We start from the raw sequence: 27,919 nt of genomic DNA, 5'->3' as shown, positions 1-27,919 counted from the left end.
GCTCCACCTATTCTTTTTCTTTTCTACTTTTCAAAATTCTAACTTTAAACTTATTTGGAGCAGAATAGAAGAAGTGACTATTGGACCACAGGCTGTCACAGGTGAGTCCTGGAGGCAAGTCCCAGATCAGGCTGGCATGGGAGGTGAGTCCGGAGGCGAGTCTGGGACCAGAGTGCGGCACAGGAGGTGAATCCCATACAGGAGGCCGTTGCAGGGACACAAGACCCAGAGATGAGTCCTGACTGGATGCCAGCACAGGGGAGGCAGGTCGCAGATGAGAGGCCATTGCTGGGAGGCGAGTCCCAGATTGGGGGTTTCCATGGGGACTGGAAGTGAGGCCTCGAGTTTTGAAGCCCACTATGGTCTAAGAGACTTGGCTTGGTGTAGTCTGGAGGCGAAATGCTGGCACAAACTTGAGTGAAAAGGACTGTAATTCAATTGTTGTTTTATTTTTCCTTTTTATTCATATGCTGGACTTTTATTTATTATTCTTAAAATTTTATACCAAATACTTAAGCAGCTGTACCTAGGTATTTTGTACCTAAGATGCCACCATAAGTGACAACATTGCAAACTTTCCACTGCACGCAATCAAAAGTACGTGACAATAAGGCTAATTTTAGTTCTAATTCAGGACTTCTGAGTAACTGGAATGATGGTGACCAACCTCTGACAACGAGGAACCATATGTATATGAAATGGCTTCTGGAAGATCAGAGCAAAGGGAGTTACCAACTAGTGGATACATTAATTAAGAATTCTTCCACAAATCTGATCTGGAAAATATACATTCCAGCTAGTCCCTTTAGTGAAAATTGCTTCTTTACCTCCCATTTGATGATAGTAACACCCAATTCTTCGACCACACCAAGTGAAGATCAAATGATCCTCAACTCCTCAGAATGTGGGCTCCTATCTGAAACAGACACTCAACCTGGCTGCCCAATAGTTTTAGGATAAGGGGTCACATGTTTAAACAGAGCTAAGGAGAAACTACTTCTCTCAAACATTTGTGAATCTCTGGAAGTCATAACCCTAGATTGTGGTGGATGCTAGGACACTGAATAGAATTAAAGAGGAGATAGACAGAATTTTAATTCGGTATGGGTTGAAGGGCTATGGAGGGAAGACAGGAAAGCAGAGCTGATGCCAAAATGAGATCAGCCATGATCATATTAAACCATGGAGCAGACCTGAGGGCTAAAATGCCTACTGCTGCTCCTAGTTCTTATGTTCTTGAGCAACACTTCAACACATGAGATTGCCTGCGACAGGGTGCAACCAGACATGTTTGTAATGAAGACAGCTTCGGGAGTTTGCACAATGTGTACTCACTTGACCTGACTTGCCCATAAAAGCAGCACATTCAGCACATTCATAATTACATGATGAAGATGCTTTGTGATTTACTTTGAAAATTACTTGCTGAATACACTGCACTTAAATACATTAACCTGCCACTCCAAGAGCCACAATATTTTTGCTGCACGAGCAGTATCGTTCTCTGTCTGCAGTGCGACGTAGTTTGTTTCATTCTGACACAGGTATGGCTGTACCAGGGATCATTTTATATTCATACAACATTAACCTTCTGTAAAAATTGGAGTATTTGACCAGTTCTTATTTGTACTGAAAGTGCATTGTGACCATGTCCATTGATTCTTTAAGGAGGTGATCTTGTAAACATGGCCCGAGGAGAAATCAGTCCCCTTTTACTGCTGCTTTCTGTGAACATCATCTCTGGAACATATTATTGCGGTATGTTATAGTTTCAAATTAATATATTTTTACTTTTTTAAAAATATTTTTATTCAGTAGACTGGAAATAAAGATTGTAGACTGGAAACAAAGATTTTATGGTGAAACAGTTGATGAGCATTGGAGGACTTTCAATGCAATTTTTCAAAGTGTTCAGCAAAAGTATATTCCAGTGAAAAGGAAGCACTATAAGAAAAGGGGTAATGAGCCAAGGGTGTCTAATAAAATAAAGGAAGTTATCAAATTGATAGAGAAGGCATACAAAGTGGCCAAAAACAGCATGAAACTGGAAGATTGGAAAAAGAGCTATAAAGAAAAGTAAGATAGAACATGAGAAAAAAAAAACTAACATAGAATATAAAGACAGAGAGCAAAAGTTTCCATAAATGTATAAAACGAAAAGGAGCAGCTAAAGTAAATGTTGGTCCTTTAGAGGATGAGAAGGGGCATTTAGTTATGGGATATGATGAAATGGCTGAGACATTGAACAGGTATTTTGTATCAGTCCTCACAGTGGAGGACACCAATAACATGCCAGTAATTCACAAGGAGACAAAGGTAAGTGAGGACCTGGAAACATTTATTATTACGGAAGAGCTAGTGTTGGGCAAGCTAATGGAACTAAGGATAGCTAAGTCTCCTGGCGCTGATGGAATGCATCCTAGGTTACTAAAAGAGATGGCGGGAGAAATAGCAAGTGCGCTTGTGGTAATTTTCCAAAAATCGCTGGACTCTTGGGCAGATTGGAAAACACAAATGTGACACCACTGTTTATAAAGGGAGGTAGACAAAAGGTAGGGAATTATAGACTGGTTAGCTTAACCTCTATAGTGGGGAATATGCTTGGGTCTATTATTAAGGAAGAAATAACAGGTCATCTCAATAGAAATTGTCCCGTTGGGCAGACACAGCATGGGTTCATGAAGGACAGGTCATGCTTCACAACTCTTTTGGAATTCTCTGAAGACATTACAACCAAGGTGGACAACGGGAACCCAGTGGGTGCTGTGTACCTAGATTTCCAAAAGGCCTTCCAACAGATGTCGCACTAGAGGCTGCTGCATAAGATAAGAATGCATGGTGTTAGGGGTAGAGTATTAGCAAGGATAGAGGATTGGTTGACAAACAGGAAGCAAAGAATGGGGGTAAATGAATGCTACTCAAGCTGGCAATCGGTTACTAGTCGTGTGCCTCGGGGATCGGAGTTGGGACCGCAATTATTTACAATTAATATTGATGATTTGGAGTTGGGGACCACGTATAGGGTGTCTAAGTTTGCAGATGACATTAAGATGAGTGGCAGAGCAAAGTGCAGAGGACTGTGAAACTTTGCAGAGGAACATAGATATGTTGAGTGAGTAGTCAAAGGTCTGGCAGATGGAATACAATGTTAATAAATGTGAAGTCATCCATTTTGGGAGGAGTAACAGTAAAAAGGATTGTCACTTAAAGGGTTAAAAAAAAAGTTGCAGCATGCTGCTATGCCAAGGGACCTGGGTGTCCCTTGTGCATGAATCACAGAAGGTTGGTCTGCAGGTACAACAAGTAATTAGGAAGGCAAATGGAATTTTGTCCTTCATTGCTAAAGGGATTGAGTTTAAAAGCAGGGAGGTTACGTTGCAGCTGTACAGGGTGCTGGTGAGGCCATACCTGGAGTACTGTGTGCAGTTTTGGTCTCCTTACTTGAGAAATGAGGTACTGGCACTGGAGGGGGTGCAGAGGAGATTCACTAGATTGATTTTGGAGTTGAGGGGTTTGGCTTATGAGAAGAGACGGAGTAGATGGATTATATTCATTGGAATTCAGAAGAATGAGGGAAGATCTTATCGAAACATATAAAATTATAAAGGGAATAGATAAGATTGAAGTAGAGAGCATGTTTCCACTAGCAGGTGAAGCTAGGACAAGAGGGCATTGCCTCAAGAGGGAGCAGATTTAGGACTGAATTGAGAAGGAACTTCTTCACCCAGAGGGTTGTTAATCTATAGAATTCCTTGCCCAGTGAAGTAGTTGACACTTTTAAAGCTAAGGCAGATTTTTTTTAACAATAAAGGAATTAAGGGATACAGTGAAAGTGCGGGTAAGTGGATCTGAGTGCATGAAAAGATCCGCCATGATCTTATTGAATGGTGGAGCAGGCTCGAAAGGCCAGATGGCCTGCTCCTGCTCCAAGTTCTTATGTTCTATGTTCATGGTATGTGAGTGTCACTGGCAAGGACAGCACTTGTTACCTATTCATAATATCATACAACTGTATGTTCTTGATAACTCTCCAAATTGAAAGTACTGCCAATTATATATAAATAATGCTTAAAAAAATCAAAATAAAGATTATTTTTCTGATGTGTATTTATTCTGGGATCAAGTAATTTTTTTTTACAGAAATTGAATCCTTGAAAGTGAGAAGGTAAATTGAACAGCAGTGAGAATAAGTTATTGAAGGACAATTACTGTTAATTAAGTCCAAACTGATAATCAAAACTAGCATTCTACAATGTCAATCTCTATTTCTGCTACCTGTTTAGCGGAAGGAGTATAGTTATTATGAATAGATGGGATTCCATGAATAATAGGTAACACTTGGCCTTGCAATAATAATCCAACTTTAAAGTTTATAATATGGGCACATTACAATTTCACAAGAGACTGAGACTGTAAAATTCTGACAAAGAAAGAGCAATATTTCGAGGTTAGAGGGTAAATGAGACAGTCTAAGATAAAATTCAGATCATAACAAACTCTGAAGGTGCTGAAAGGGAAAGTATAACAGGAAAGAAAATAAGGAACTTAAAGTACTTAAGAATTACATACCAGAAGTTAAAAAGATCATATCCCTCTAGAATATGTTTCACAATTTTTTTTTTTAGATTAGATTAGATTACGTTACAGTGTGGAAACAGGCCCTTCGGCCCAACAAGTCCACACCCGCCGAAGCGCAACCCACCCATACCCCTAAATTTACCCCTTACCTAACACTAGGGGCAATTTTAGCATGGCCAATTCACCTACCCTGCACATTTTTTTTGGAATGTGGGAGGAAGCCGGAGCACCCGGAGGAAACCCACGCAGACACGGGGAGAATGTGCAAACTCCACACAGTCAGTCACCTGAGGCGGGAATTGAACCCGGGTCTCTGGCGCTGTGAGGCAGCAGTGCTAACCACTGTGCCACCGTGCCGCCCACTAATCTTAAGGAAAATGTTCTGCACTCTGAGATATTTAAACAATTGCCTTTTAGGTATAATTGAAATTATCTTCAGTCAATACAGACACTAGGGATTCCACTGGAGAGCTATCCTGTTAAAACATATGCTTGAAATCCAACCTCCCCATGACCATTTCTGTTCTCTTCTCATCCTGCCGCTCGCCATCACCGGTTTTCAAATATTTGTCACTCCCAGGTGGCTCAGAATTGCCTTGTGCTGCAGCGATATAGTGAAATGCCCCTTATCTCTATAAGCTGTCTATCAGCACTTTGCTTCCTTATGTTTTTATTTGTATCATGTTTGTCTTCTCCATCTATCTCAACACTTGCTCTGGAGCTGAGATAAAACGTTTTGTTGGGGTTTATCTTTACATAATGTCACTTTGTCTCTCTATTCTATTCCATCTGCCTGCCAACTCTTCCCATGAAATAGGCATAAAGTCATAGAGTCATAGAGATGTACAGCATGGAAACAGACCCTTCACCTCAACCCGTCCATGCCGACCAGATATCAGAACCCAATCTAGTCCCACCTGCCAGCACCCGGCCCATATCCCTCCAAACCCTTCCTATTCATATACCCATCCAAATGCCTTCATAATTTTGCAAACCTCTATAAGGTCACCCCTCAGCCTCTGACGCTCCAGGGAAACCAGCCCCAGTCTGTTCAGCCTCTCCCTGTAGCTCAAATCCTTCAACCCTGGCAATATCCTTGTAAACCTTTTCTGAACCCTTTCAAATTTCACAACATCTTTCTGATAGGAAGGACACCAGAATTTCACACAATGTTCCAACAGTGGCCTAACCAATGTCCTGTACAGCCGCAACATGACCTCCCAACTCCTGTACTCAATACTCTGACTAATAAAAGAAAGCATACCAAATGCCTTTTTCACTAACGTATCTACCTGCAGCTCCACTTTCAAGGAGCTATGAACCTGCACTCCAAGGTCTCTTTGTTCAGCAACACTCCCTAGGACCTTACCATTAAGTGTATAAGTCCTGCTAAGATTTGCTTTCCCAAAATGCAGCACCTCACATTTATCTGAATTAAACTCCATTTGCCACTTCTCAGTCTATTGGGCCATCTGGTCGAGATCCTGTTGTAATCTAAGGTTACCTTCTTCGCTGTCCACTACACCTCCAATTTTGGTATCATCTACAAACTTACTAACTGTATCTCTTATGCTCACATCTAAATCATTTATGTAAATGACAAAAAGTAGAGGACCCAGCACCAATCCTTGTGGCACTCCACTGGTCACAACCCTCCACCACCACCCTCTGTCTTCTACCTTTGAGCCAGTTCTGTATTCAAATGGCTAGTTCTCCCTTTACTCCGTGAGATCTAACCTTGCTAACCAGTCTCCCATAGGAAACCTTGTCGAATGCCTTACTGAAGTCCACGTAGGTCACATCCACCACTCTGCCCTCATCAATCCTCTTTGTTACTTCTTCAAAAACCTCAATCAAGTTTGTGAGACATGATTTCCCACGCACAAAGCCATGTTGACTATCCCTAATCAGTCCTTGCCTTTCCAAATCCATGTACATCCTGTCCCTCAGGATTCCTTCCAACAACAAGAGAAAGGCATGCATGCATCTTTTTCTGGTTGGTAAGATGTAACAACTGATGTGCTACAGGCTTCAGTGCTGGGACCTCAGCATTTTACAATTTATGTATATATTATGAATGAAGGTATAGTTGCTAAATATGATGATCCACAAAGACAGGTAGAAAAGCAAGTTGTCAAAAGGACATTAAGTGGCTACAAAGGGACATAGTTAGGTTAGATAAGTGGGAAAAACAATGGAAATGCAGTATAATATAGAGAAATTATCCATTTTGGCAGGAAGCAATAACAATGAAGCATACTGTTTAAATGATGAGAGATTAGATTCCCTACAGTACAGAAACAGGCCCTTTGGCCCAACAAGTCACACTGACACTCCACAGAGTAACCCACCCAGCCCCAGGTCCCTACATTTACCCATGACTAATGCACCAAACACTATGGGCAATTCACCTGACCTGCACATCTTTTGGATTGTCAGAGAAAACCAGAGCAAACCCACGCAGACACAGGGAGAATGTGCAAACGCCCAAGGTGGGAACTAAACCTCGGTCTCTGGTGCTGTGAGGCAACAGTGCTAACCACTGAGCCACCAAGCTGCCCCAGAGATTGCAAAGCTCTGCGAGGCTGAAGAAACTGAATGTCCTACTGCATAAATCACGAAAGTGCATCACGAAAAAATCATGCAACTTCAGAAATTAATTATGAAAGCTCATGTAATGTTGACATTTATTGAAAGTAGAACTGAATACAAAAGTAATGAGGTAATATTTCAGTCATACAGGGCACTGTAGAGAATATAACTGGAGTACTGTGTAGGAAATGTATCTCCATATTTGTGGGAGGATATAAATGGGCTCGAAACTGTTCAGAGTCGGGTTATTGACTAATACATGGAATGGGTGGGTTGTCTTATGAGAAAGGTTGAACAGGCTAGTCTTGTATCTGCTGGAGTTTAGAATAGCAAGTGGTGACTTCATTGAAACAGATAAGATCCTGAGAAGTCTTGACAATGTGGCTGAGGTGAAGATGTTTCCTGTTATGGGAGAACATTGAACTCGGGACTACTGTTTAAAAATCACAGGTTGCCCATTTTGGAATGAGTTGAATTGTCCTTTTCTTTTAAAAATGATAATGTTTTTGAAACTCTCTCAAAAGCAGTGGAATCATAATATTTGAAGATTCTTAAGCAAGAGTTAGATAGATTCTTGGAAAGAAATGGGGCAAAAGGTTACAGGATTGGAGTGGGAATGTGAAGCTGAAGTTAGACCAGGCTTGGAGAGTCAAATTTCCTACTCCTATTCCAATTTGTATGCTTCTGTCATAAAATACAACAGCACCATCTGCTGGTACAAAGTTGATATTTCTTTTTGTTCTGATGTTCCCCTGTTTACTTGAACATCTTTCTGTATTTTTCTACTTTAGCCCTTTCTTTTGTTCTTTTATGGATCTAGTTATATTTTTATGTTCTTATTTTCTATTTGTAATAAATTACTGACACCTTACTTATTGGGTGTTTGATTTTAAAATGTCGCCCTTGATCTTTTAGTTACAAGTCATTTAAAAGCCCTGAAAGAATTAACAAAAGCGATTAAGGAATCTTGTCTAGTATGACCATCGTCCCCAATGTCCCCTACCCCACATGTCCTGTTTTCCCAACCCCTATTAATTATTTTCTTATGGATTTTGTCTTGCATTTATACATATGGAAGTAAAACTAAATATTCCAGGTTTGTGCAATTCAATCTATTCGTAGTCTGGTTTCTACTTGCTGTGTTGTGGAGGAGAGAGTTCACATTATACGTGAGAATTGTTTTCTACATTCACAAGGCAAGTTGTAAAATGGGCTATTTCTTAGATCAGCCATCAAGTTCAACTGTTTCTTCAATAATTCCAGTTAATGCTTTAACTGTTACTTAGACAAACATTTGTAACATTCATTAATATTTGCTTCAAAAGGAAAAGTTTTACTATGTGCCCTGTCAATGCCCTTTATAATTTTGTCTATCTTAATAAGTCCCTCTAAGCTTCTCTGCTCTAAGACAAATAACCCCAATCTATTTGGTCCCTCTCATAGCTGAAATGTGCCAGCACAGGCAATATCCTGGTGAATCTCTTCTGCACATTCTCCAATGTATTTAAATCCCTCTTGTTACAGTGACCAGAACTGCACATATTACTCCAGTTGTGTCCAAATTAACATCTTCCACAGTTCCATCATAATCTCTTTGATCTTGTATTCAACGTCTGAACTAACAAAGGAAAGTATTTTTTATGCCTTCAACCACCCTATCCAACTGTTCTGCTGTCTTTAAGGACTTTTGGACATGCGCACAAAGGTTCCACTGATCTTTTGTAACTCCAAGGATCCTACCATTCATTGTACATTCCCTTGCCTTGCTGGCCCCCACAAAATGCATCTCCTCACACTTTTCAGGATTAAATTCCAAAGTTCTGTCCACCTGACCAGTCTGTCTATGTCATCCTGTAGGTTGTGGCTCATTATTTTATTTAGTGAGGAAATTTATTTGTCATCTAGGAATTTACTGATCAAACCTCCTACATTCATGTCTAAGTCATTAATGTTCACTACAAATTGCGAGGGATATGACATTTAACCAGTGATGAGTCATCAGACACAGGCTTAAATAATCTTTGAAAATCACCTTCTGCTTCCTGCCAGCAAGCAGTTGGATCTAATTTGCCCAATTACCGTGGTTTCCATGGATTTTCACCTTCTTTATCAATCTCACCATGTGAGGCATTGTCAAAAGCCTAGAAACACTGAAGAAAAGGAAATATATTTCCAAGTCAAGATGGTGAGTAGCTACAAGGGGAACTTGCATGTGATCGTGTCCTTGATAGTAATAGTCTTGGTGTCTACTCAGATTTGGTGTATTTCTGCAGTGCATCTCTTCCATGGTGTGTACTAATGTGATTTTGCTCACCATAAAATTCTGATCCCTGTCTTATCAAATGTACCCTGTCAACTATCCAAAATGATGTCTCTTTCCCAAATCCATTTTGGATATTCATACCTCAAACATTAATAGGTTTTGGAGGTTGTCCAATAGGCCATTATATTGCCATATATTAACTTATAAATGTAAAATGCTTGACTAGATGGCTAACCTTGGAATGAAGTAAAATTTATGGTACAGGATCAGGCCATTCAGACCAATTTCTTCATGTCAATTCCTTCTTCTGAACAGAACCATCCTCACTCTTCACTTCATCCATCAGCCCAGTCAGCATAACCTTCTATTTCTTTCTCTCTTAGATGTTTACCCAACCTTTTTTCACCTAATTCATTCATGGGTTGTGAGCACTGGAAATAGCCCTCAATTTGCCCCCAGTGAAATACTTTTAAAGTCACTGTAGTCCTGAGTTTTGAAACAACTACAAATTATTAAAGTTCAACTGCATTGCTGAAGATTAGATTCACCTTTTGATCAGACCAGATAAGGAAGGCAGATTTGCTTTCAGATAGAAATCGAGTCATTGCCTAATTACCGTTTCCAAGCTAGTTCTTTCTATTGAATTTATATAATTATCTTAAATTCCCCAGCTGACATGATGGGATTTGAAATTTGGAGTATTAGTAAGGACTTCCAAATTGTATTTGTAGACAATGCAGATGCTGGAAGCAAGAGTTAATACAGGGGAAGCTGAAAAAAACACAGCAGGACAGACAGCATCCAAGGAGCAGGAAAGTCAACATTTTGGGCCAAAGCCATTTGTCAGAACTGTGGAGGGAGGGGAGGGGAGGCCAGAATTAAATAGAGGAAAGAAGATGGAGCTGGGAGAAGGATAGGAGGGATGGAGATAGGTGGAAGCAGGTAGGGGTTTATTGTGATCGGTCAGTGCAAAGGGTGGAGCGGATAGGTGAGTGGGAAGATGGACAGGTTCGGACAGGTCAGGGAAGTAAGGAGGGGCTGGGAGGGTCTGGGCATGGCATAAGGCTAGGAGTGGAGAGACTTTGAAGCTGCTCAAGTCAATATTGAGGCCATTGGGTTGTAAGCTCCCCAAGTGAAACGTCAGGTGTTGCTTCATCAGTTTCCATTTGGCCTCACTCTGGCAGTGGAGGAGACCAAGGATGGACATGTTGCCAGGGGAGTGGGAGGGGTAATTAAAATGGATGACAACTAGAAGGTCGGGTTGATTAGTGCTGCAGAACACAGATGCTCCAGGAAGCGTTCCCTGAGTCAGCATTTTGTCTCCCCTATATAGAGGAGATCCTTGGATGCTGTCTGACCTCCAAATTAGAAGAAAGGGAGGACTGCAGATGCTGGAGATCAGAATTAAGAGTGTGGTTCTGGAAAAGCACAGCTGGTCAGGCAGCATCCAAGGAGCAGGAGAATCGACCTTTCAGGCAAGAGCCCTTCATCAGGATGCTGCCTGATCTGCTGTGCTTTTCTAGCACCACACTCTCAACTCTGACCTTCAAATTATGTTGGTTAACTATTATGTTACCATAGACCTGAAAAATATCCTTGCTAGTGATGCCCATATTTTATGAAAGAATGTACATTTCCTCAAAATCTCCCAAAAGGAGCAAGTTCCACATTCTAACCATTCGTCTTGAATTCCCAATGCATTTACCACTGTGAAAGATTAATTAAGAAGCTTCAAGAAGATAAAGTGACAAAACATGGAACACTTTTTTTATTAAACTGTAATTGATGCCTATTTCTTTTTTACAGGTATCAGAGGTCCACCAGGTTTACCAGGACCAAGAGGTCCACCTGGTGCAAAAGGTGCTACAACAATAGGCCCTCCGGGCATGTGTGGACCATCTGGACAACCAGGAATAGCAGGACTATCTTATGCAGGACAGCCAGGAATACCTGGAACACCAGGAAGAATGGGTGAAAGAGGAATTTGCGGGTCAACTGGTGATATAGGACCTCAAGGAGAAGCAGGACCCCATGGATCCCCCGGACCTATTGGTCCTCCTGGAAGTAGAACAAAAGCCATGGATGGTGAGGCAGGTCCACAGGGCCTTCCAGGATCTCCAGGACCACACGGTGAACGGGGAATCATTGGAGAACCAGGATATCCAGGTCAGTGTGGAGAAAAAGGTGACGCTGAATTTGGCCCTCCTGGCCTTACAGGCCCAAAAGGTTATCCAGGGCCACAAGGTGAGCCAGGAACCCTTGGAGAAGTAATTGCAGGTCTACCAGGAATTCCCGGTATTCATGGTATTTCAGGAGAGAAAGGTGAAAATGGAGAACATGGTAGACCTGGAGCTGCTGGTCTATCTGGTGAAAGAGGTGCAGAGGGGTCACCTGGTATATCAATTGCAATGCCAGGAGCAGATGGGAAACCAGGGCTTGTGGGGCTTCCTGGGAGCATTGGGTCTCCAGGTCCAGAAGGTGTGCCAGGTATTCCTGGAAAACCAGCTATTGGAAAACCAGGTTTTCCAGGCCTTAAAGGTGAACCTGGTCCCAGAGGTATGGATGGCATTGCTGGTGAGAAGGGAGTTCGAGGAATAGATGGAGAAACTGGTATTGCAGGATCCACAGGGTTATCAGGGTCAATTGGATCAGCAGGTCTGCCTGGTCCTCCAGGTGAAGACGGTAATCCAGGACGACCAGGCGAACCCGGCCACATAGGCCAGCCAGGAATTCCTGGATTACAAGGTGACGAAGGACCAACAGGTGCTCCAGGAAAATCAGGAATTCTAGGAGAAGAAGGTATCCCAGGATTACCAGGAAACGAAGGGCCACCTGGCCCACAAGGAGATAAAGGACCCACAGGTAGAACCGGCGAAATGGGAATACAAGGCACTCCTGGTCTTCAAGGGCCACTGGGGATTCAAGGTAATTATGGAGCAAGGGGACCTGCTGGCAATATAGGTGAACAAGGTCCAAATGGGACTCGAGGTCCTCCAGGACAGAAAGGTATGAGAGGAGATCCAGGAAGACGAGGTCCACCAGGCCGTTCCCGCCCTTTCACCTCTGGAACCCTTTTGAGAGAAGATATGGAAACGTCCAGTGATGCAGAGCTGCGGGGACCTCCAGGCATCCCTGGTCCACCAGGCCCACCAGGTTCACTTGGACCCCCAGGCCCAGCAGGAGAAATTGTAATCCAATCAATGCCAAATCCTGATCAAGGTTTTAAAGCCATTCTCTCTACACCATATCCTACAACAAGAATGCCAATAGTTTTTGACCAAGTACTGTACAATCAAGCCAATGTCTATGATCCAAAAACAGGAGTTTTTACATGTCAGGTACCAGGCATCTACTATTTCTCCTATCACCTCCATGTCAAAGGCAAAAGTGTTCAGGTTGCACTGTATAAAAACGGTGAACCTATTCTATACACATTTGATGACTACAATGAAAAGAAGATTGATCAAGCCTCAGGCAGTGCTGTGTTACAGCTACAGGAAATAGATAAAATATATTTACAGTTGCCCTTCGAACAGTTTAATGGATTATATTCCTCTGATAAAATGCAATCATCCTTCTCAGGATTTCTGGTTCACCAAACAAATTCATTGTCATAGAGAGAATATCAGCTGTTGATAAAAGATATTTCACTGTAAATCATTTTGAAAAATAACAACAGATTTTTGATCATGGAATAAAATTTACTTTAAAAGTAAGAATGAATAGACATTATCAATAAATCATTAAAGTACCATTTAACAAGCAGCTTGAATATCTAATCATCGTATGCCTTCTCACTGGAGCTAACTAGTAAATGCACTGGTTTTGAACAAATGTCTGCAGTCTGTACTCATTTGCATGCTATCTTATGCATTAAGATACTCAACAGAAAGCTGTCAAAAGCAAAACCACTGTCAACTCTGAGAGGATGTCGTAGGGTTCCTGTGAAAGCTAAATTCCATACCAGAACTCCTACTAATGCAAGGGAATATATTTGCATTTTATTGCATTCATAACACGTGAATATTGTTCTCTGTTATTACAAATATTGAATAGATTTTTAATGTCTACAGCTCCATTATGGGAGGTTTCTTTTTTCCCCACAAATTCCACTGAGTGTCTCAACAACATTACATTCAAAGCAAAATCTGAAGATTTTCTTTCAACTTCCCTTCTCTTTTGAAAATTAACATTACAACACAAATATTATTGAATAGTTCCCAAAGTCAGATTTGCTGCGAAAGTCTGGCTATATCAATTCAATTCTACCTTGTCATTTTTTGCATCAAAATGGGAGTTTCCAGTAGTCTTCTGGATCCCACTCAAATGGGGGTCAGAAACTTATACAGCGTGGGAGACAATCAATCATCTTGAATTTCCTAGAATTGGCAAATTGGAGGGCAAGAACAAAATAGTGATTGGGATCACAAAGCCCTTCTGTTTGAAAATAGTGTCATGGCAGGTGTATGAGGGAGAAGGAACACCAAAACATCTCTTTAAACTTTTCAAATGTCAAATTAAAAATGGATTTCACAGCCAGGTTCTGATTATTGGCAGAGAGCCCCTCTCTTCAGGCTGTGCTGAATAGTGTCCTATTTCTAATAACAGCAATTAGATGAGCTCTCATTCTACACAGAAAACACTCGAAATATTCAGTTCTAAAGGGTTCACAATTTCTAGCTGTACCCAGTTTGAGAAGGAAATATCCTTTTTGACTTTGCACAACTCATTTTTAAATTAATCTATTTATTCCTAAACTTTGGTTCAATACTTTCTTGACTGCATATCACAGATAACACATTAAAACTATTAGAACTATTATTATCAAACTTTGGGGTCTTATGTATGGATACAGGGATCAAGAAGTGCCCTCATATTGTCGATGTCTCTGGTTTGGAAACAGAAGGTATGTGACCAAAGGGGCAAACATCAGATGCCAGGATTCATTGCCCTATCACTAGTTGTGACGATTCCCCCATCTCGAATGGTGGGTGTCTCTTTGCTCTGGCTTATTCCTTCCTTGATATCTTCTACTTTTTTGCTTTCCCTTTCCTTTACATCCTTCTCTTTTGGTTCTGCAATGCAATTTTCCTATCATCCTTTGGTGAGTTATACTCTACCTTGGTGCTTATGACACATACAATTACAGCAACAGATTAATTTTTTTTCAAAGAATCCCCAGTTCTCCTTTCACCTGTAGCCACCTTGTGGTTACATCTTATTAAGTAGCTCCCCCTTCTCCCACCATTGCCTTTAATTGTCCCAAATAAAAATTCCTTGAACTTTAATTTTTACCCCCTCATCAGAACCACTTTGATTGTTTTAAAACCAGCTTTTCTCTGAATTATGTGTCACTGTCATGATAAATATTTTCTTACTCTTCAGGCTATATTAATCATTTTGGCAAGTTGGTGGAATGGGTCCATTCTTCGTGCATTTTGCACCATGCATCAACTCATGGTACTTTTTCCAGATGTAACAAGATCAATTCTGCGTGCTTATACTGCCACACATTCCTGACTTACAGCTGATCTTATTTAAAGCGGAGGGGTGAGAGGGTACGTATCCTTCCCCTTTCGGCCCTGTTATTTTGGATGATACAAATTGTCCAACTTTATATTGTTCATTCTCTGAAAGCAACAGTCTTGAGCTAACTCTATACACTGCAGTCTTTACAAAACACTTAGCACTACCTGCCCTGGATTACAGGATGCATCTTAGCAAGACCAGGTAAGTAATATCATGCCTACGGATCCTGGAATTTACTGAGGATCAGAGGGGCCTTGGTGTTCACATAAACACATATGGGAAAGAAAGTACTGGGGCAGGTCGATAGGGTGGTTAAGAAGGTATATGAGATACATATTTTTATTAGCCAAGACATAAAATACAGGGGCAAGGAAGGTATGCTGGAACTGGAAGAGAAAATGTTTAGGCCACAATTGGAGTATTGTAGGCAGTTCACTTATTTTGTTCACTACATTATGGGAAAGATATGATTACACAAGAGAGGGTGCAGCAGAGATTTACCAGGATGTGAACTAGGCCGGAGGGTCTGAGCTATGAGGAAAACCTAGAGAGGCTGGAGTTGTTTTCTTTGGAGCAGTGAAGATTGAGGTGAGATCTGAAAGACATGTGTAACATTGTAAGAGGCATAAATAGCTGGATAGAACAGCACTTTTTCTATTAATAGAAGGGTCAATAGTCACTGAACTTTGTTTTAAGGTAAGAAATAGAGGGCTAATGTGAGAGTCGAGGTGAATTGTTTTTCACCAGAGGGCAGAGGGAACCTGGAACTCACAATTGAAAGGTTGGTTTTTAAATTCACTCATGAATGTGGGAGATGCGTTTATTAACCATCTGTAGTTGTCCTTGAGAAGGTCACTGTGAACTGCTTTCTTGAACCACTGCAGTTCATGTGCTGTTGACATTTCCATAATGCTGTTCGGGAGGGAATTCCAGGAATTTGATCCTGAGACACTGAAAAAGTGGCGACATATTTCCAAGTCAAGATGGTGAGTGGTTTGGAAGGAAACTTACTCATGGTGGTGTCTCTATGTATCTGCCACCCTAGTTCTTCTAGATTGGGATGGCACGGTGGCTCAGTGGCTAGCCCTGCCACCTCATAGCACCAGGGACTCCAGGCTCAATTCCAGCCATGGGTAACTGTCTGCATGGAGTTTGCATATTCAATTGGGTCTGTGTGGGTTTCCTCCAAGTCCTCTGGTTTCCTCCCACAATCCAAAGATGTGCAGTTTAGGTGGATTGGCCATGCTATGTTGTCCTGTAATATTCAAAAATGTGCAGGCTGAGTGGATTAGCCATGGTAAATGTGAGGTTATGGGGATATGGTAGGGGTCTGAGTCTGGGTGTGTTGTTTATTGGAGGGGCAGTGTAGAGTCAATGGGCCAAATGGCCCCCTTCTGCACCCTAGGGATTGTATCCTATGAGTCTATGAAATAATAGTGGGTTTGGAAGGTATTGTTCCATGATTTTTGGTGAATTTCTGCAGTGCATCTTGTGGATAGTACACATTGCTGCTACTGAGCATTGATTATAGAGGGAGTGGGTGTTTGTGGATGTGGTGCCAATCCAGTGGGCTGCTTTTTCCTGAATGGTGTCAAGCTACTTGTCTGGTGCTATAGTTACACTCATCAGACAAGTGGGGAGCTGCAGATTGCAGACACGAGGTGAGTTACTAACTGAAGGATCCCCAGCCTCTGACTTGCTCTGTTAGCCACAATATTTATACGGTGAGTCCCCAAGACTCACCAACCTATCTCCAGGATGTTGATAGTTGGGGATTCAGTGATGGCAATCATAGAGTCCTAGAGATGTACAGAACAGAAACAGACCCTGTGGTCCAACTCATCCATGCCGATCAGGTATCCTAACCTAATCTAGTCCCATTCACCAATACTTGGGCCATTTTCCTCTAAACCCTTCCTATTCATATACCCACCCAGATGCCTCTTAAATGTTGTAATTGTACCAGTCTTCACCACTTCCATTGAATGTAAAGGTGCATTTGTTAGGTTGTCACTTATTGGAGATGGTCATTGTCTGGCATATGTATGTCACAAACGTTACTTAATTCAGCAAGACATGGGCTGAGGAAGTTCACAGTTAAGTCAGAACTCTCATAACATTGGGGCAGTATTTAGATATTCACTCGTCTTGCTATAACCTCCTGGGTTACATGCCAAAAATTGGTAAATGGGACTTCTGTCGTCAGATCTTCATTGATGGGTGTAAGTACAATGGACCGAATGGCCTTTGTCTGTGATAAAAAAAGGTTGTATGGCTATGAGTTAATAAAAGATAGAAAAGTGAGATCTCATATCCTATGGGAAGGATGTGGATTTGTGGGACAGGGTGGTGGTTTGCAAATGACAATCATTCCGATCTCAACATGGGGAGGCAGTTTGACCATTAAAGGCCTGGTAATTCACAAAGCCATGGACTCAGGAGGTAAATGGAAAACATTACCAGTTATGCAAAGGGAATGAATAGTAATAGGAGAGGCTGAAAAGTCATTGAGGACACAGGGACAGCAGACAAACATGAAGGATGGGGGTGGTGAGGGTGTCCATTCTACATTTCAGTCACAGCCTGCAAGTCACTTACAAGAATACAAAGTTGATATCTTACCATCTTCTATCCAAACACAATTGAGTAAGAATGAGAAAAATTGATCTTTTGTTTTGCTTGGGGAAATCCAGACAGCTTGGAAAAATGCTTATTTTTCTCATTTCACGGAAGTTCTTCTTGAAATTAAATGTGTGAAAACATTTCTCCTGGAGAAAGGATTTAGTTCGGAAATGATTAAGAAATAGATTATTTCAATGTAAAGGTTTTGGTTGAAAATTTAAGATCAGATTGTTTGGGTAGACATCAATAGGGATTTTTCAAAGTTGAGAAAATGCAAGTAAATACTTTGCGAAATAGTTTGAAATAGTCAAACTCTCAAGACCAGGCATGAAAAGAAATAGTGAAGCCAAATCCAGAGATGTGACAGAAGATGGAATTCTCTCTTTTGGGATGGATGGGATATTATTTGTTGTACTGTGCATTGCAATCTTTCACATTTTGTTAAATAGCTTGGTTCATTCTATTTTATCTCAGTCCAAACCTACCTTAAAAAAAGCACAACACTGTGGATGCTGGAAAAGTGTAATGTAAACAAGTGCATAAAGACTCAGCAGCTCTGGATGTGGAGGAAGAAACAAAGTTAAATTTTCAAGTCCAATATAACTCTTCCTAGGAACTGAAGAAAGGTAGAAATGTTAGGGGTTTTATACTGTCAAAAATGTTGGGGAGAAGCAAGTCAAACAGAAGAGAAGATCAGTGGAAGGTTAAGAGGGTGAGCAAGGTTAGAGATCACAGGGGTCGCAGAAAACAGGCTGTAGAGATGGGAGATAGATCCAGAGTACGGGTTCACAGTAAGTGTTAGTAGCAGAAATTAGTAACTTCTGCTTTTTATAATTTAGCATACAAATTTGAAATGAAGGAGCTTCCCTGTGCATTCCACCAGATGGGGCTGTAACCCAATTGTGCATTTAGGTTGAATTGTTGAGAGAAAATAAAATGGAGACTATAATGCCAACTGTATTAATTTTATAGGTAAATTCTAACACTACCTCCAAATGAGCAATTCCACATCTGAATGTTATTGAGACAAGCAAAAACACAAATAGCCAGAGAAATTCTGTATCTGTGCAGAGGAAACAGTTAATGTTTTGACTCCCATGACTCTGATATCCAGCATCCCCAATTTTTTTACTTCTATCCAAATGCTACTTCTCAGTCCAAACATTTATATCTTGTTGCAATTAATGCCTCATCTTATGAAAGCATTACGAATTAAATTAAATCCATGTGGATCTCAAGCTAATGAAGCCAGGCAGAAATAAAATTATGAAAATGGTGGAGAAACTCAACAGGTTCTGACAGCATCTGTGTAGAGAGAGAAAAACAGAATTAAAATTTCAGATGTGGACTTTCAACAAACTGGAGATATTCGAAATGTAATGGGTTGGGTCGGGGACGGGGTAATCTCAAACAGATGGCCTGTGATAGGGTGGAAGACGGGAGAAACTGAATGGTTAGTTCTTCAGGAATAAGGGAAATGAAGATGGAGCAACAACAAACAAGAAAACAAAACCACAGCAGCTATATAGTTGGCTGAAAATGAAATGAAACTGAAACTAGTGAGAAAAAGGAAACAAAATATGTGACAGAATTTCTGAAATTGTTGAAACTCAGTGGAAGAGGGCTAATAGACAGAAATGTCAGCATGACAGCAAGATGGAGAGTTAAATACAGGCCACTGGTGTTGAGTAGAGTGGACAATAAATCAGTGTTTGGTCTCCCAATGTAGAGGAAACCATATTATGAACAACAAAATCAATAAACTAATATGGAAAAAGTGCATGTAAATTGCCATGGGTCTGGAAGAGTGTTTCAGGCTTTGGATAATGAGGAGAAAAGAGTAAAGGGACAGGTGTCCTGTATTTGACATGGGAAAGGAATAGGGTGTAAACACTGACTCAGAAATGGACAAGGATATTACTGAGCGAATGGCCTATTCGGAATACTGAAAGGGGAGGGGAAAATGTGTTTGGTGTGGCATCATACTCAACTTAATGGAAAATGATTTGTTGAACACAGATATGGTGTGATGATGGAGGAACTATCTCATGGTGCTTGGGGGGGAGACGCGAGTGTGAAAGCAAAAATATAGCAGACATAGTTTAGGTCTGTGTCAACCACAATGGGGAGTAAAATCCTTGGTTAAGGATAAAAAGGATATATCTGAGAAGCAATGCACTGAAAGTTAATGTCATCAGAATAGAAATGACTGGGATATAGGAACTGAGGAGATAGGAGGGATGGGAGGATGTTTCGATGTGATAGTTGTGGGAGTCAGTGCACTTACAATGAATATTAGTTGATAGCTAATTTGTCAGAAATGGAGGTTAGGATTTTCTCAGGAGTGGCAATCTCCAAAAAAGGAAGGGAGCTCCAAGTTGCTGAGAGAATATTCTATCAGGGCTCCTTGAGAATTGTAGAGTTGTACTTTCATTCGGACAGTTTTTTTGTCATGCAGACTGTTGGGAGATGTCAGACCACCCTCCTGTTTTCGCAGCAGTCAGCTGCCATCTTCTGAAATGGAAAAGTCCAGAACCACAGGCAACCACGTTGTCAGTTGTTGACACAAAGTAAGTACATAAGGTAAGTGTAAGGTGAGGGAGTTGTGAGGGTCAGGGACCAGGTGGGTCGGGGATGTAGGGTACTTGGTAAGTAGATTGTCAGATGGGTTGGGGGTAGAGTGACAACAATTACGTTAAGGTGGGTAGGATGGCAAGTGGATGGGGTAGGATGCCAGGTGAAAAAGAGTGCCAAGTGTATGCCAAATGCATAGAAGGTGAAATGGGTAAGGAGGTAGGGATGTGAGGGATGCATACCAGATGGGTGGATGCCAAGTTGGGAGGCATTGCGAATCAGGTGGGTAGGATGCCAGGACTAAAGCAGCGAGGGCGCCAGGTAAACAATACTACATTTGAATGGGTGGAGCTATGGATCTGATAAGATTAGAGTAGGGTGGGTATTGGGTCCTGGAGTAGAATGTGGTAGTGGGAGTAGAGGGATAGTGGGATCAGTTGGGCTCCAGGTGTGCCAGATCTGGTGACAGTGATACTGTAGCACTGGGTCCTAAGAGATAGTAGGGAGATGGATAGGGTCTTTGTCTGTGTGTGTGTTTAGATGCAGAAAAATCTGAAGCGGGGAAAGGGGGACCTGTCAAAGGTAGATTGGGTCTGAAGCATGGGGTGGGTGGTGGTGAAGAACCAGAAGTGGGTCCAATGCAGGAAAAGGGGTTTGTCAAGTCTAGAGCAGGGGAATGTGGAGAGGGGGATTCTAGTCCGGAGCAAGTGAAGAGGGTTTCACATATTGGGGAGTGGGGGTTGGGGGGGAAAGTGGTGTGGGGTTCAGGTCTTGAGCATTGGATCAGGAGATCATGAGTGATGGTGCAGAAAGATGGGTGTTGGACAAGGTCTTGGGGTTCTGGGGTTGAAGTAGTTGGGAGTGCTTAAGATAAATATGGAGTCCATTGAATAGTTTTTTCAGGATTTTGACAATGTCTTTAATATCCTAAACAATATTGAGTAACTCTTTACTTAATTTAATTTAATCATTCCTCAACTGTTTTCTAAGGACAAACTAACTACATTTGCACCATATCCTGTTAAAACTTTCTAGTTTTCCCATTTCAAATGCAAAATATTTCTTTGTTTTTGGTGTATGAAAAGCGAAAAGATGTCAAATTTTTGTGGTTGCAGACTCTGGCCTCTAAAACAACCTTTATTCCCTACTTCAGTGAACTTTTTCATCTTTCAGTACCTGACAACCACTGCCTCTGCACTTACCTTACAAACCAGAATCCTCACTTAACAATCAATGGTTACCATAAAATGATTCCAGTTAGTTTAAGTGAATTACTCATTATTTTCATAGGACCAGAGTCCACATGTTTGTCAACGATAGTCAGCTTTGCCTGTCTCTACCCAACCATTGCCTCGGCTTTTGTGCAATATTTAGTTCTGGATAAGCCATGAAATCCCCCTCCTGGGAAATCAATGTACTCATTTCCTGCCAAAACATCTGTACCTTTGGTACCCATTTAATCCCCAAACCCATTGTTTGCAGCATTGGCATCCAATATGACCCTGCTCTGAGCTTCCAACTCCATGTATTTGGCATCACAATTCCATCTTGCAACATGTGTTGCCTCTGCCATTTTACTCACTTGCTGAAGAATCCCTCATTGCTGTCTTTGTGGTTCCAGTATTCTCTTAAAAGTTCTTCTATAAACTTTAGCTCATCCAAATTACTGCTACCAGTATCCAAGCCCTGTATCCAGTCCCACTTAGCAATCATACCTGCAATCACTGACTTAGGAGACCCACATGCTTCAAGTTTAACGTTTTTATCCTTATGTTCATACCAAAGATGTGCAAGTCAGGTGAATTGTCCAGCTAAATTGTCCATAGTGTTAGGTGCATTAGTCAGAGGGAGGTGGGTTACTCTTCACAGGGTCGGTGTGGACTTGTTGGGCTGAAGGGAGTGTTTCCACACTGTAGGGAATCTAATCTAATCTAATTCATTCATAGCCTTGCTATTGACTATCTCTGTGAATTTTGCCAACTTATCTCCAAGAACTCTGTAATATTCTCACTTTGCCCTTAGTAGTACAGCATTTCATCCGCAACAGGAAAGATAAATACAAACTCAAAACATAAATACTTTATACCCTATTCCCTTGGCCTCAACAATGGTAACTGTGCCTTCAGCCACCCAGGCTTTAATCTCTGAAATTCTCTCTCTGACACTTTATAAACTTTTTTTTGTCTGGACCCTGATAAGTTTTTTTCCTGAATTAAAGGAACAGGATAAATGCAAGCTGTTGCTGCTGACTCCCTCACACTCTGTCAACTGCAAATGTCTAACATGTGAATGTGATTGTTTCACCCACTGGAATACACAGCTACTCAAAATAGGAAATTTTCTGCTGTGGAAAATATTTCACATCTCAAATGCTAAAGATTTGCTGCACTAGAGTGCAGAAGAGCTAAGTATGGTGCTTTATCTTGAGAAAATGCTGTTTTGACAATTTGATTTCTCTCCCATCCTGTCAACAGAGCTCAGCCTCTTGGTGAAGTAGACCTTTATGATAACATAGAGGGAAGCTGACATCATCAACTCTTTTACCTGGACAAATATTGGGTTTTGATAGTGTTAACAATGTGCATCAACTTCCAATTCCTACAAAGCAGAATGCACAGTTGCTGGTGATGGTGGTGATGGGAAGGGGGATTGAGAGAATAGTTGCATTTCCAGGGACATAAGACCCCATCACCACTCACCAAGGTGAATGTACTTTCCACCAAAATATTTTTTGAGACTGCTGGTGAACAGTGTTGAATTTAACCACTCCTATATAAGTCAGCTAACCCAGCCACTTGAGCCTGTTCCATTATTTGATCAGAACATGACCTCTCGCATAAAATACATTATAATGTTTGGAAAGGTTTATTTAAATCCTCTGCCATCTTCTACTCCCAACCCACTATTGCACTGCTCAGTTCTGTTCATATGAAAATTTTCATATCTCATCCAATGAAGGAAAGCATGCCATATGCCTTCTTGACCACTTTACTGATCTGCGTTGCCACCTTCAGGGAACAATGGACCTGAACACCCATGTTTCTCTGTATGTCAATTATCTCCAGGATTTTTCCATTTACTGTGTAGTTTGCTCTTAAATCGGATCTTCCAAAATGCATCACCTCGTATTTCCTGGATTGAACTCCATCTGCCATTTCCCTACTCATTTCTCCAATCTATCAATATTCTGCTGTATTCTCTAACAGTCCCCTTCACTATCTGCTACTCCACCAATCTTGGTGTCATCTGCAAACTTGCTAATCAGGCAACCGATACCTTCCTCCAAATCATTTACGTAGATCACAAACAACAGTGGTCCCAGCATTGATCCTTGTGGAACACCACTAGCCACAGGTCTCCATTTTGAGAAACTCCCTTCTACCACTATTGCCAGTTCTCTACCCATTTAGCTAGAACACCCTGGACCCTGTGCGACTTCACCTTCTCCATCAGCCCATCATGGGGAATCTTATCAACCGCCTTACTAAAGTCCATGAATGTGACATCTACAGGCCTTCCCCCATCAATCAATATTTGTCAGCTCCTCAAAGAATTCTATTAGGTTTGTAAGGCATGACCTTCCCCACACAAAACAACACTACCCGTTACTGATCAGCCCATCTTCTTCCAAATGGGAATAGATCCTATCTCTCAGTATCTTCTCCAGCAGCTTACCTATCACTGACGTCAGGCTCACAGGTCTATAATTACCTGGAGTATCCTTGCTACCCTTCTTAAACAAGGGGACAACATTAGTAATTCTCCAGTCCTCCGGGACGTCACCCATGTTCAAGGATGTTGCAAAGATATCTATTAAAGGCCAAACTATTTCCTCTCTCACTTCCCCCAGTAAACTGGGATAGATCCCATCTGGACCTGGGGACTTGTCTACCTTAATACCTTTTAGAATACCCAAGACTTCCTCCCTCCTTATGCCAATTTGATCCAGAGTACTCAAAGATCTATCCTTAACCTTAACATCCATCATGTCCCTCTCCTTGGTGAATAACGATGCAAAGTACTCATTAAAAATCTCACCCATTTTTTCTGACTCCAAGCATAATTTTCCTCCTTTTTCCTTAAGTGGGCCAACCCTTTCTCTAGTTAACCTCTTGCTCCTTATATGTGAAAAAAAGACTTTGGGATTTTCCTTAATCCTGTTTGCTAAAGATATTTCATGACCCCTTTTAACCCTCTTAATTCCTTATTTCAGATTGGTCCCACATTCCTGATATTCTTCCAAAGCTTTGTCTGTCTTCAGTAACCTAGATCTTATGTATGTATCCCTTTTCCTCTTAGCTGGTCTCACAATTTCACCTGCCATCCATGGTTCCCTAACTTTGCCATTTTGATCCCTTATTTTCATAGGAACATACCACTCCTAAATTCTAATCAACCTCTTTTTAAAAGCCTCCCACATATTGAATGTGGATTTACCTTCAAACAGCTGTTCCCAATCTAAGTTCCCCAGCTCCTGCTGAATTTTGGTATAGTTAGCCTTCCCCCAGTTTAGCACTCTTCCTTTAGGACAACTCTTGTCTTTGTCCATGAGTATTCTAAAATATATGGAATTGTGATCACTATTCCCAAAGTAATCCTCTACTGAAATATCAACCACCTGGCTGGGCTCATTTCCCAACACCAGGTCCAGTATCGCCCCTTCCCGAGTTGGACTATTTACATGCTGCTCTAGAAAACTCTCCTGGATGCTCCTTACAAATTCTGCTCCATCTTGACCTCTTACACTAAGTGAATCACAGTCACTGTTGAGAAAATTAAAATCCCCTATCATCACCACCTTGTTGCTCCTACATCGTTCCATAATCTGTTCACATATTTGTACCTCTATCTCACGTCCACTGCTGGGAGGCCTGCAGTATAGACCCAACATTGTTACCCCACCTTTCCTATTTCTGAGCTCTGCTCATATTGCCTCACTGCTTGAGTCTTCCTTCAGCACAGCTGTGATTTCTTTTTGACCAGTAATGCAACTCCTCCACCCCTTTTACTGCTCACTCTATCCCACCTGAAGCATCTATATCCTGGGATGTTTAGCTGCCAATCATGCACTTCCCTCAACCAAGTCTCAGTAATAGCAATAACATCATGCTCCCAGGTACTAATCCAAGCCCTAATTTCACCCACTTTACCTACTATACTTCTTGCATTAAAACATATGGACCTCAGACCACCAGTCCCTTTGCATTCATCATCTGCTCCCTGCCTCCTCTTCCCGCTGACTTCATTATCTAGTTCTTTACAGGCTTTAGTTACTGCTTTCTTACTGTCCTCTAACCTCATTTGGTTCCCGAACCCCTGCCACTCCCCCTGTAAGGGGAGTAGATAGACGGTTCCGTGATCAAAACGAGACTCCTAAATGGTATATTGCCTCCCAGGTGCATGGGTCAGGGATGTCTCAGATCGGTTGCAGAACATTCTCAAGGGAGAGGGTGAACAGCCAGTTGTAATGGTGCATATAGGCACAAATGATATAGGTAAAAAATGGAATGAGATCCTACAAGCAGAATGTAGGGAGTTAGGAGCCAAGTTAAAAAGTAGGACCTCAGAGGTCGCAATCTCAGGATTGCTACCAGTGCCAGTCAGAGTAGGAATGATAGAAATAAAATAGAAACATTACTTATAGAAACATTACTGTTTGAACGGCATTGGAAAATTAATACTCCTAATTAAAGTTACCATCTTGAAAATGCCTTGCTTATCCTAATTCTCTGTCCTCTATTCGTTAGTCAAATTCTGTTCATATACCAACTCTGACACCATGAGCTCATATTGAAGAATTTGTACCTAGGTATCATGTACCTCAGTGGTGACTTTTTACTGTACTCGTTTGAGTACAGTACATGTAACAATAAAGCTAATTCAATTCAATATTATTTCACAAAGTAGACTAACATGTGGTACCTTATCAAATGCCTCCTGGAAATCCAAATTTATTAGATCCACTTCTCCTTTATCCATCTTGCTTGTCACTCCCTCAAAGAATCCTAATAAATTTGGAAGGCATAATTTCCCCTTCTGCAAGATCTAAATTTAAATCCTGTCAGAGGGAAGAGCAAAATGTTTTCAAGGTGGATATGTCTGTAAGAGAAGTGACAGTGTCTTAAACAATCAAATAGAAGGAAACTACTGGGGATGTCAAACACACAAATAACCTACTGGAGAAACTCAGCATGTGGAGCGAAAAATAGAGTTAATACTTTGATTCCAATGACACTGCTTCAGAACTGAAGACAGCTGGAAATTTTGGCTTTTATGCAGAAGTGCAGGGAAATAGATCAGACATTGTCCTGGACTACATGAGATAGAATACTTGGTTGAGGGAAAGGGAGGACATATCATAGGCCCACTACCAGTATGGATGCGATGGAGCCATATAAACTGGGAAAATGGAATCAATTTCTTATTGGACAGAGGGTGTGAGGAGATGCAGTCAATGTAAATGTGGGAGTTGGCATGTTTGTAATGGATATTGGTGGACAGCCTATCCTGAGGAACGGTTAAGGAAGGGAAGGGAAGAGTCAGAGTTGGAGCAGGTGAAGGTGAGGGAAAGATGGAAATTGACAGCAAAATTGTGGAGGTTTCAATTTCTGTATAAGAACAAAAAGCAGCATTGATGATATCAATAATATACCAGATAAAGTCTGGTGAGAAGCACTGGAAGAGGAAATGTTCCACTACGCCACAAAAAGACAGGCATTACTTGGACACAAATATTCATAGAAGAAGGCAGAAATACTTTCCAGAAATACTAGGGAAGCAATGCTCACTTGGAAAGGAAGGATTGAAGGAAATTAATATTAATTAAAGAAAATTGACTGGAGAAGTTAAAGAGACAAAAAACTGATAATTTTCCTGGGCCTGAAAATCTATACAGAGGAACCACGATTACCCAACTGTCAATTATCCAAATTTTGGATTGTCTGAAGAAGACCTCAAGACTGTGATAGAAACATTACATCAAAGAGGTGTTACCGACTGGTCACGTTCTTTTGTGTGCGTGTGTGAGCTATTTTGAGACACCCCTCCAAAGGCAGCAGCAATCTTGTTGTTGGTGTCCAATCCGGCTGCATCTCCATTCTGGGGCAGTGTGGGGAGGCTTGCCATGGGGAGGGGGGTGAATGGGGGTGGTGGTGCAGGAGGGAGCATGCAGGGGCGGGGGGATGCGCCAGAGGGCATGTGCGGGGTGGGCGGTGCGGGTGGGTAGCACGGTGTGCTGCTGCCTAGTCTTCTGAACAGGGAGGTGACATAGCAAGTGCTCACTCTGTGAATCCCATTGAAATGAAGCAACGGCAGCGAGAGGCTTCAGCAATGCCACAGGTCCCTTGCACACAAGTGTGTATCTGCTCAGAAACAAACCCTAAGACAGAGAGAGGGAGCAAGGCAGGCTGAGCAAGGAAATAGGAAACTTCAGAAAACTCCAAGTCCCAGAGGAGAGACATTGAATCAGTTATCAGAATAATCAATTATCCAAATGAAACACTGCCCGCCTAGCTCATTCAGATAATTGAGGTTCCTCTGTATATCTCAGTATTAAAAGATGTGATTGTGGAATGAGAGATCTGTTAGTTATTGTCTTCTAATATTCAGTAGACTCTGGAACAGTCCTGGCAGTGGGGGTGACAAATGTAACCATACTATTTGAAAACAGAGGAAGGAAGAAAACTGGGAATATCAGAAATATTCGCCCAATGTCAACAGTTAGGAAAATGCTGAAGTCTATCATAAAGAATGTGGTAACAG

The 27,919-nt window shown here is 41.5% G+C and overlaps 1 protein-coding gene across 1 annotated transcript; it reads left to right on the top strand.

Moving 5' to 3' along the window:
• Positions 1 to 1,468: 1,468 nt before the first annotated feature.
• Positions 1,469 to 13,263, top strand: LOC122545911 (collagen alpha-1(X) chain-like). Its single transcript, XM_043684785.1, has 3 exons — positions 1,469 to 1,544; positions 1,669 to 1,758; positions 11,240 to 13,263. The coding sequence occupies exons 2-3, from the start codon at positions 1,686 to 1,688 to the stop codon at positions 13,048 to 13,050; spliced, it is 1,884 nt and encodes a 627-aa protein (XP_043540720.1). The 5' UTR covers positions 1,469 to 1,544; positions 1,669 to 1,685; the 3' UTR covers positions 13,051 to 13,263.
• Positions 13,264 to 27,919: the final 14,656 nt, after the last annotated feature.

The sequence above is a fragment of the Chiloscyllium plagiosum genome, chromosome 3 (genome assembly GCF_004010195.1).
Source record: "Chiloscyllium plagiosum isolate BGI_BamShark_2017 chromosome 3, ASM401019v2, whole genome shotgun sequence".
Lineage (NCBI taxonomy): Eukaryota > Metazoa > Chordata > Chondrichthyes > Orectolobiformes > Hemiscylliidae > Chiloscyllium > Chiloscyllium plagiosum.
The sequence above is the reverse complement of the archived record's forward strand: the minus strand, read 5'-3'. Positions and strand labels throughout refer to the sequence as shown.

What these genes read in the sequence shown, in the direction of transcription:
- LOC122545911 (XM_043684785.1), top strand. Translation starts at nt 1,686, where the DNA reads ATGGCCCGAGGAGAAATCAGTCCCCTTTTACTGCTGCTTTCTGTGAAC. An exon ending in CTCTGGAACATATTATTGCG is followed by an intron (nt 1,759 to 11,239) that starts GTATGTTATAGT and finishes TCTTTTTTACAG; the next exon opens with GTATCAGAGGTCCACCAGGT.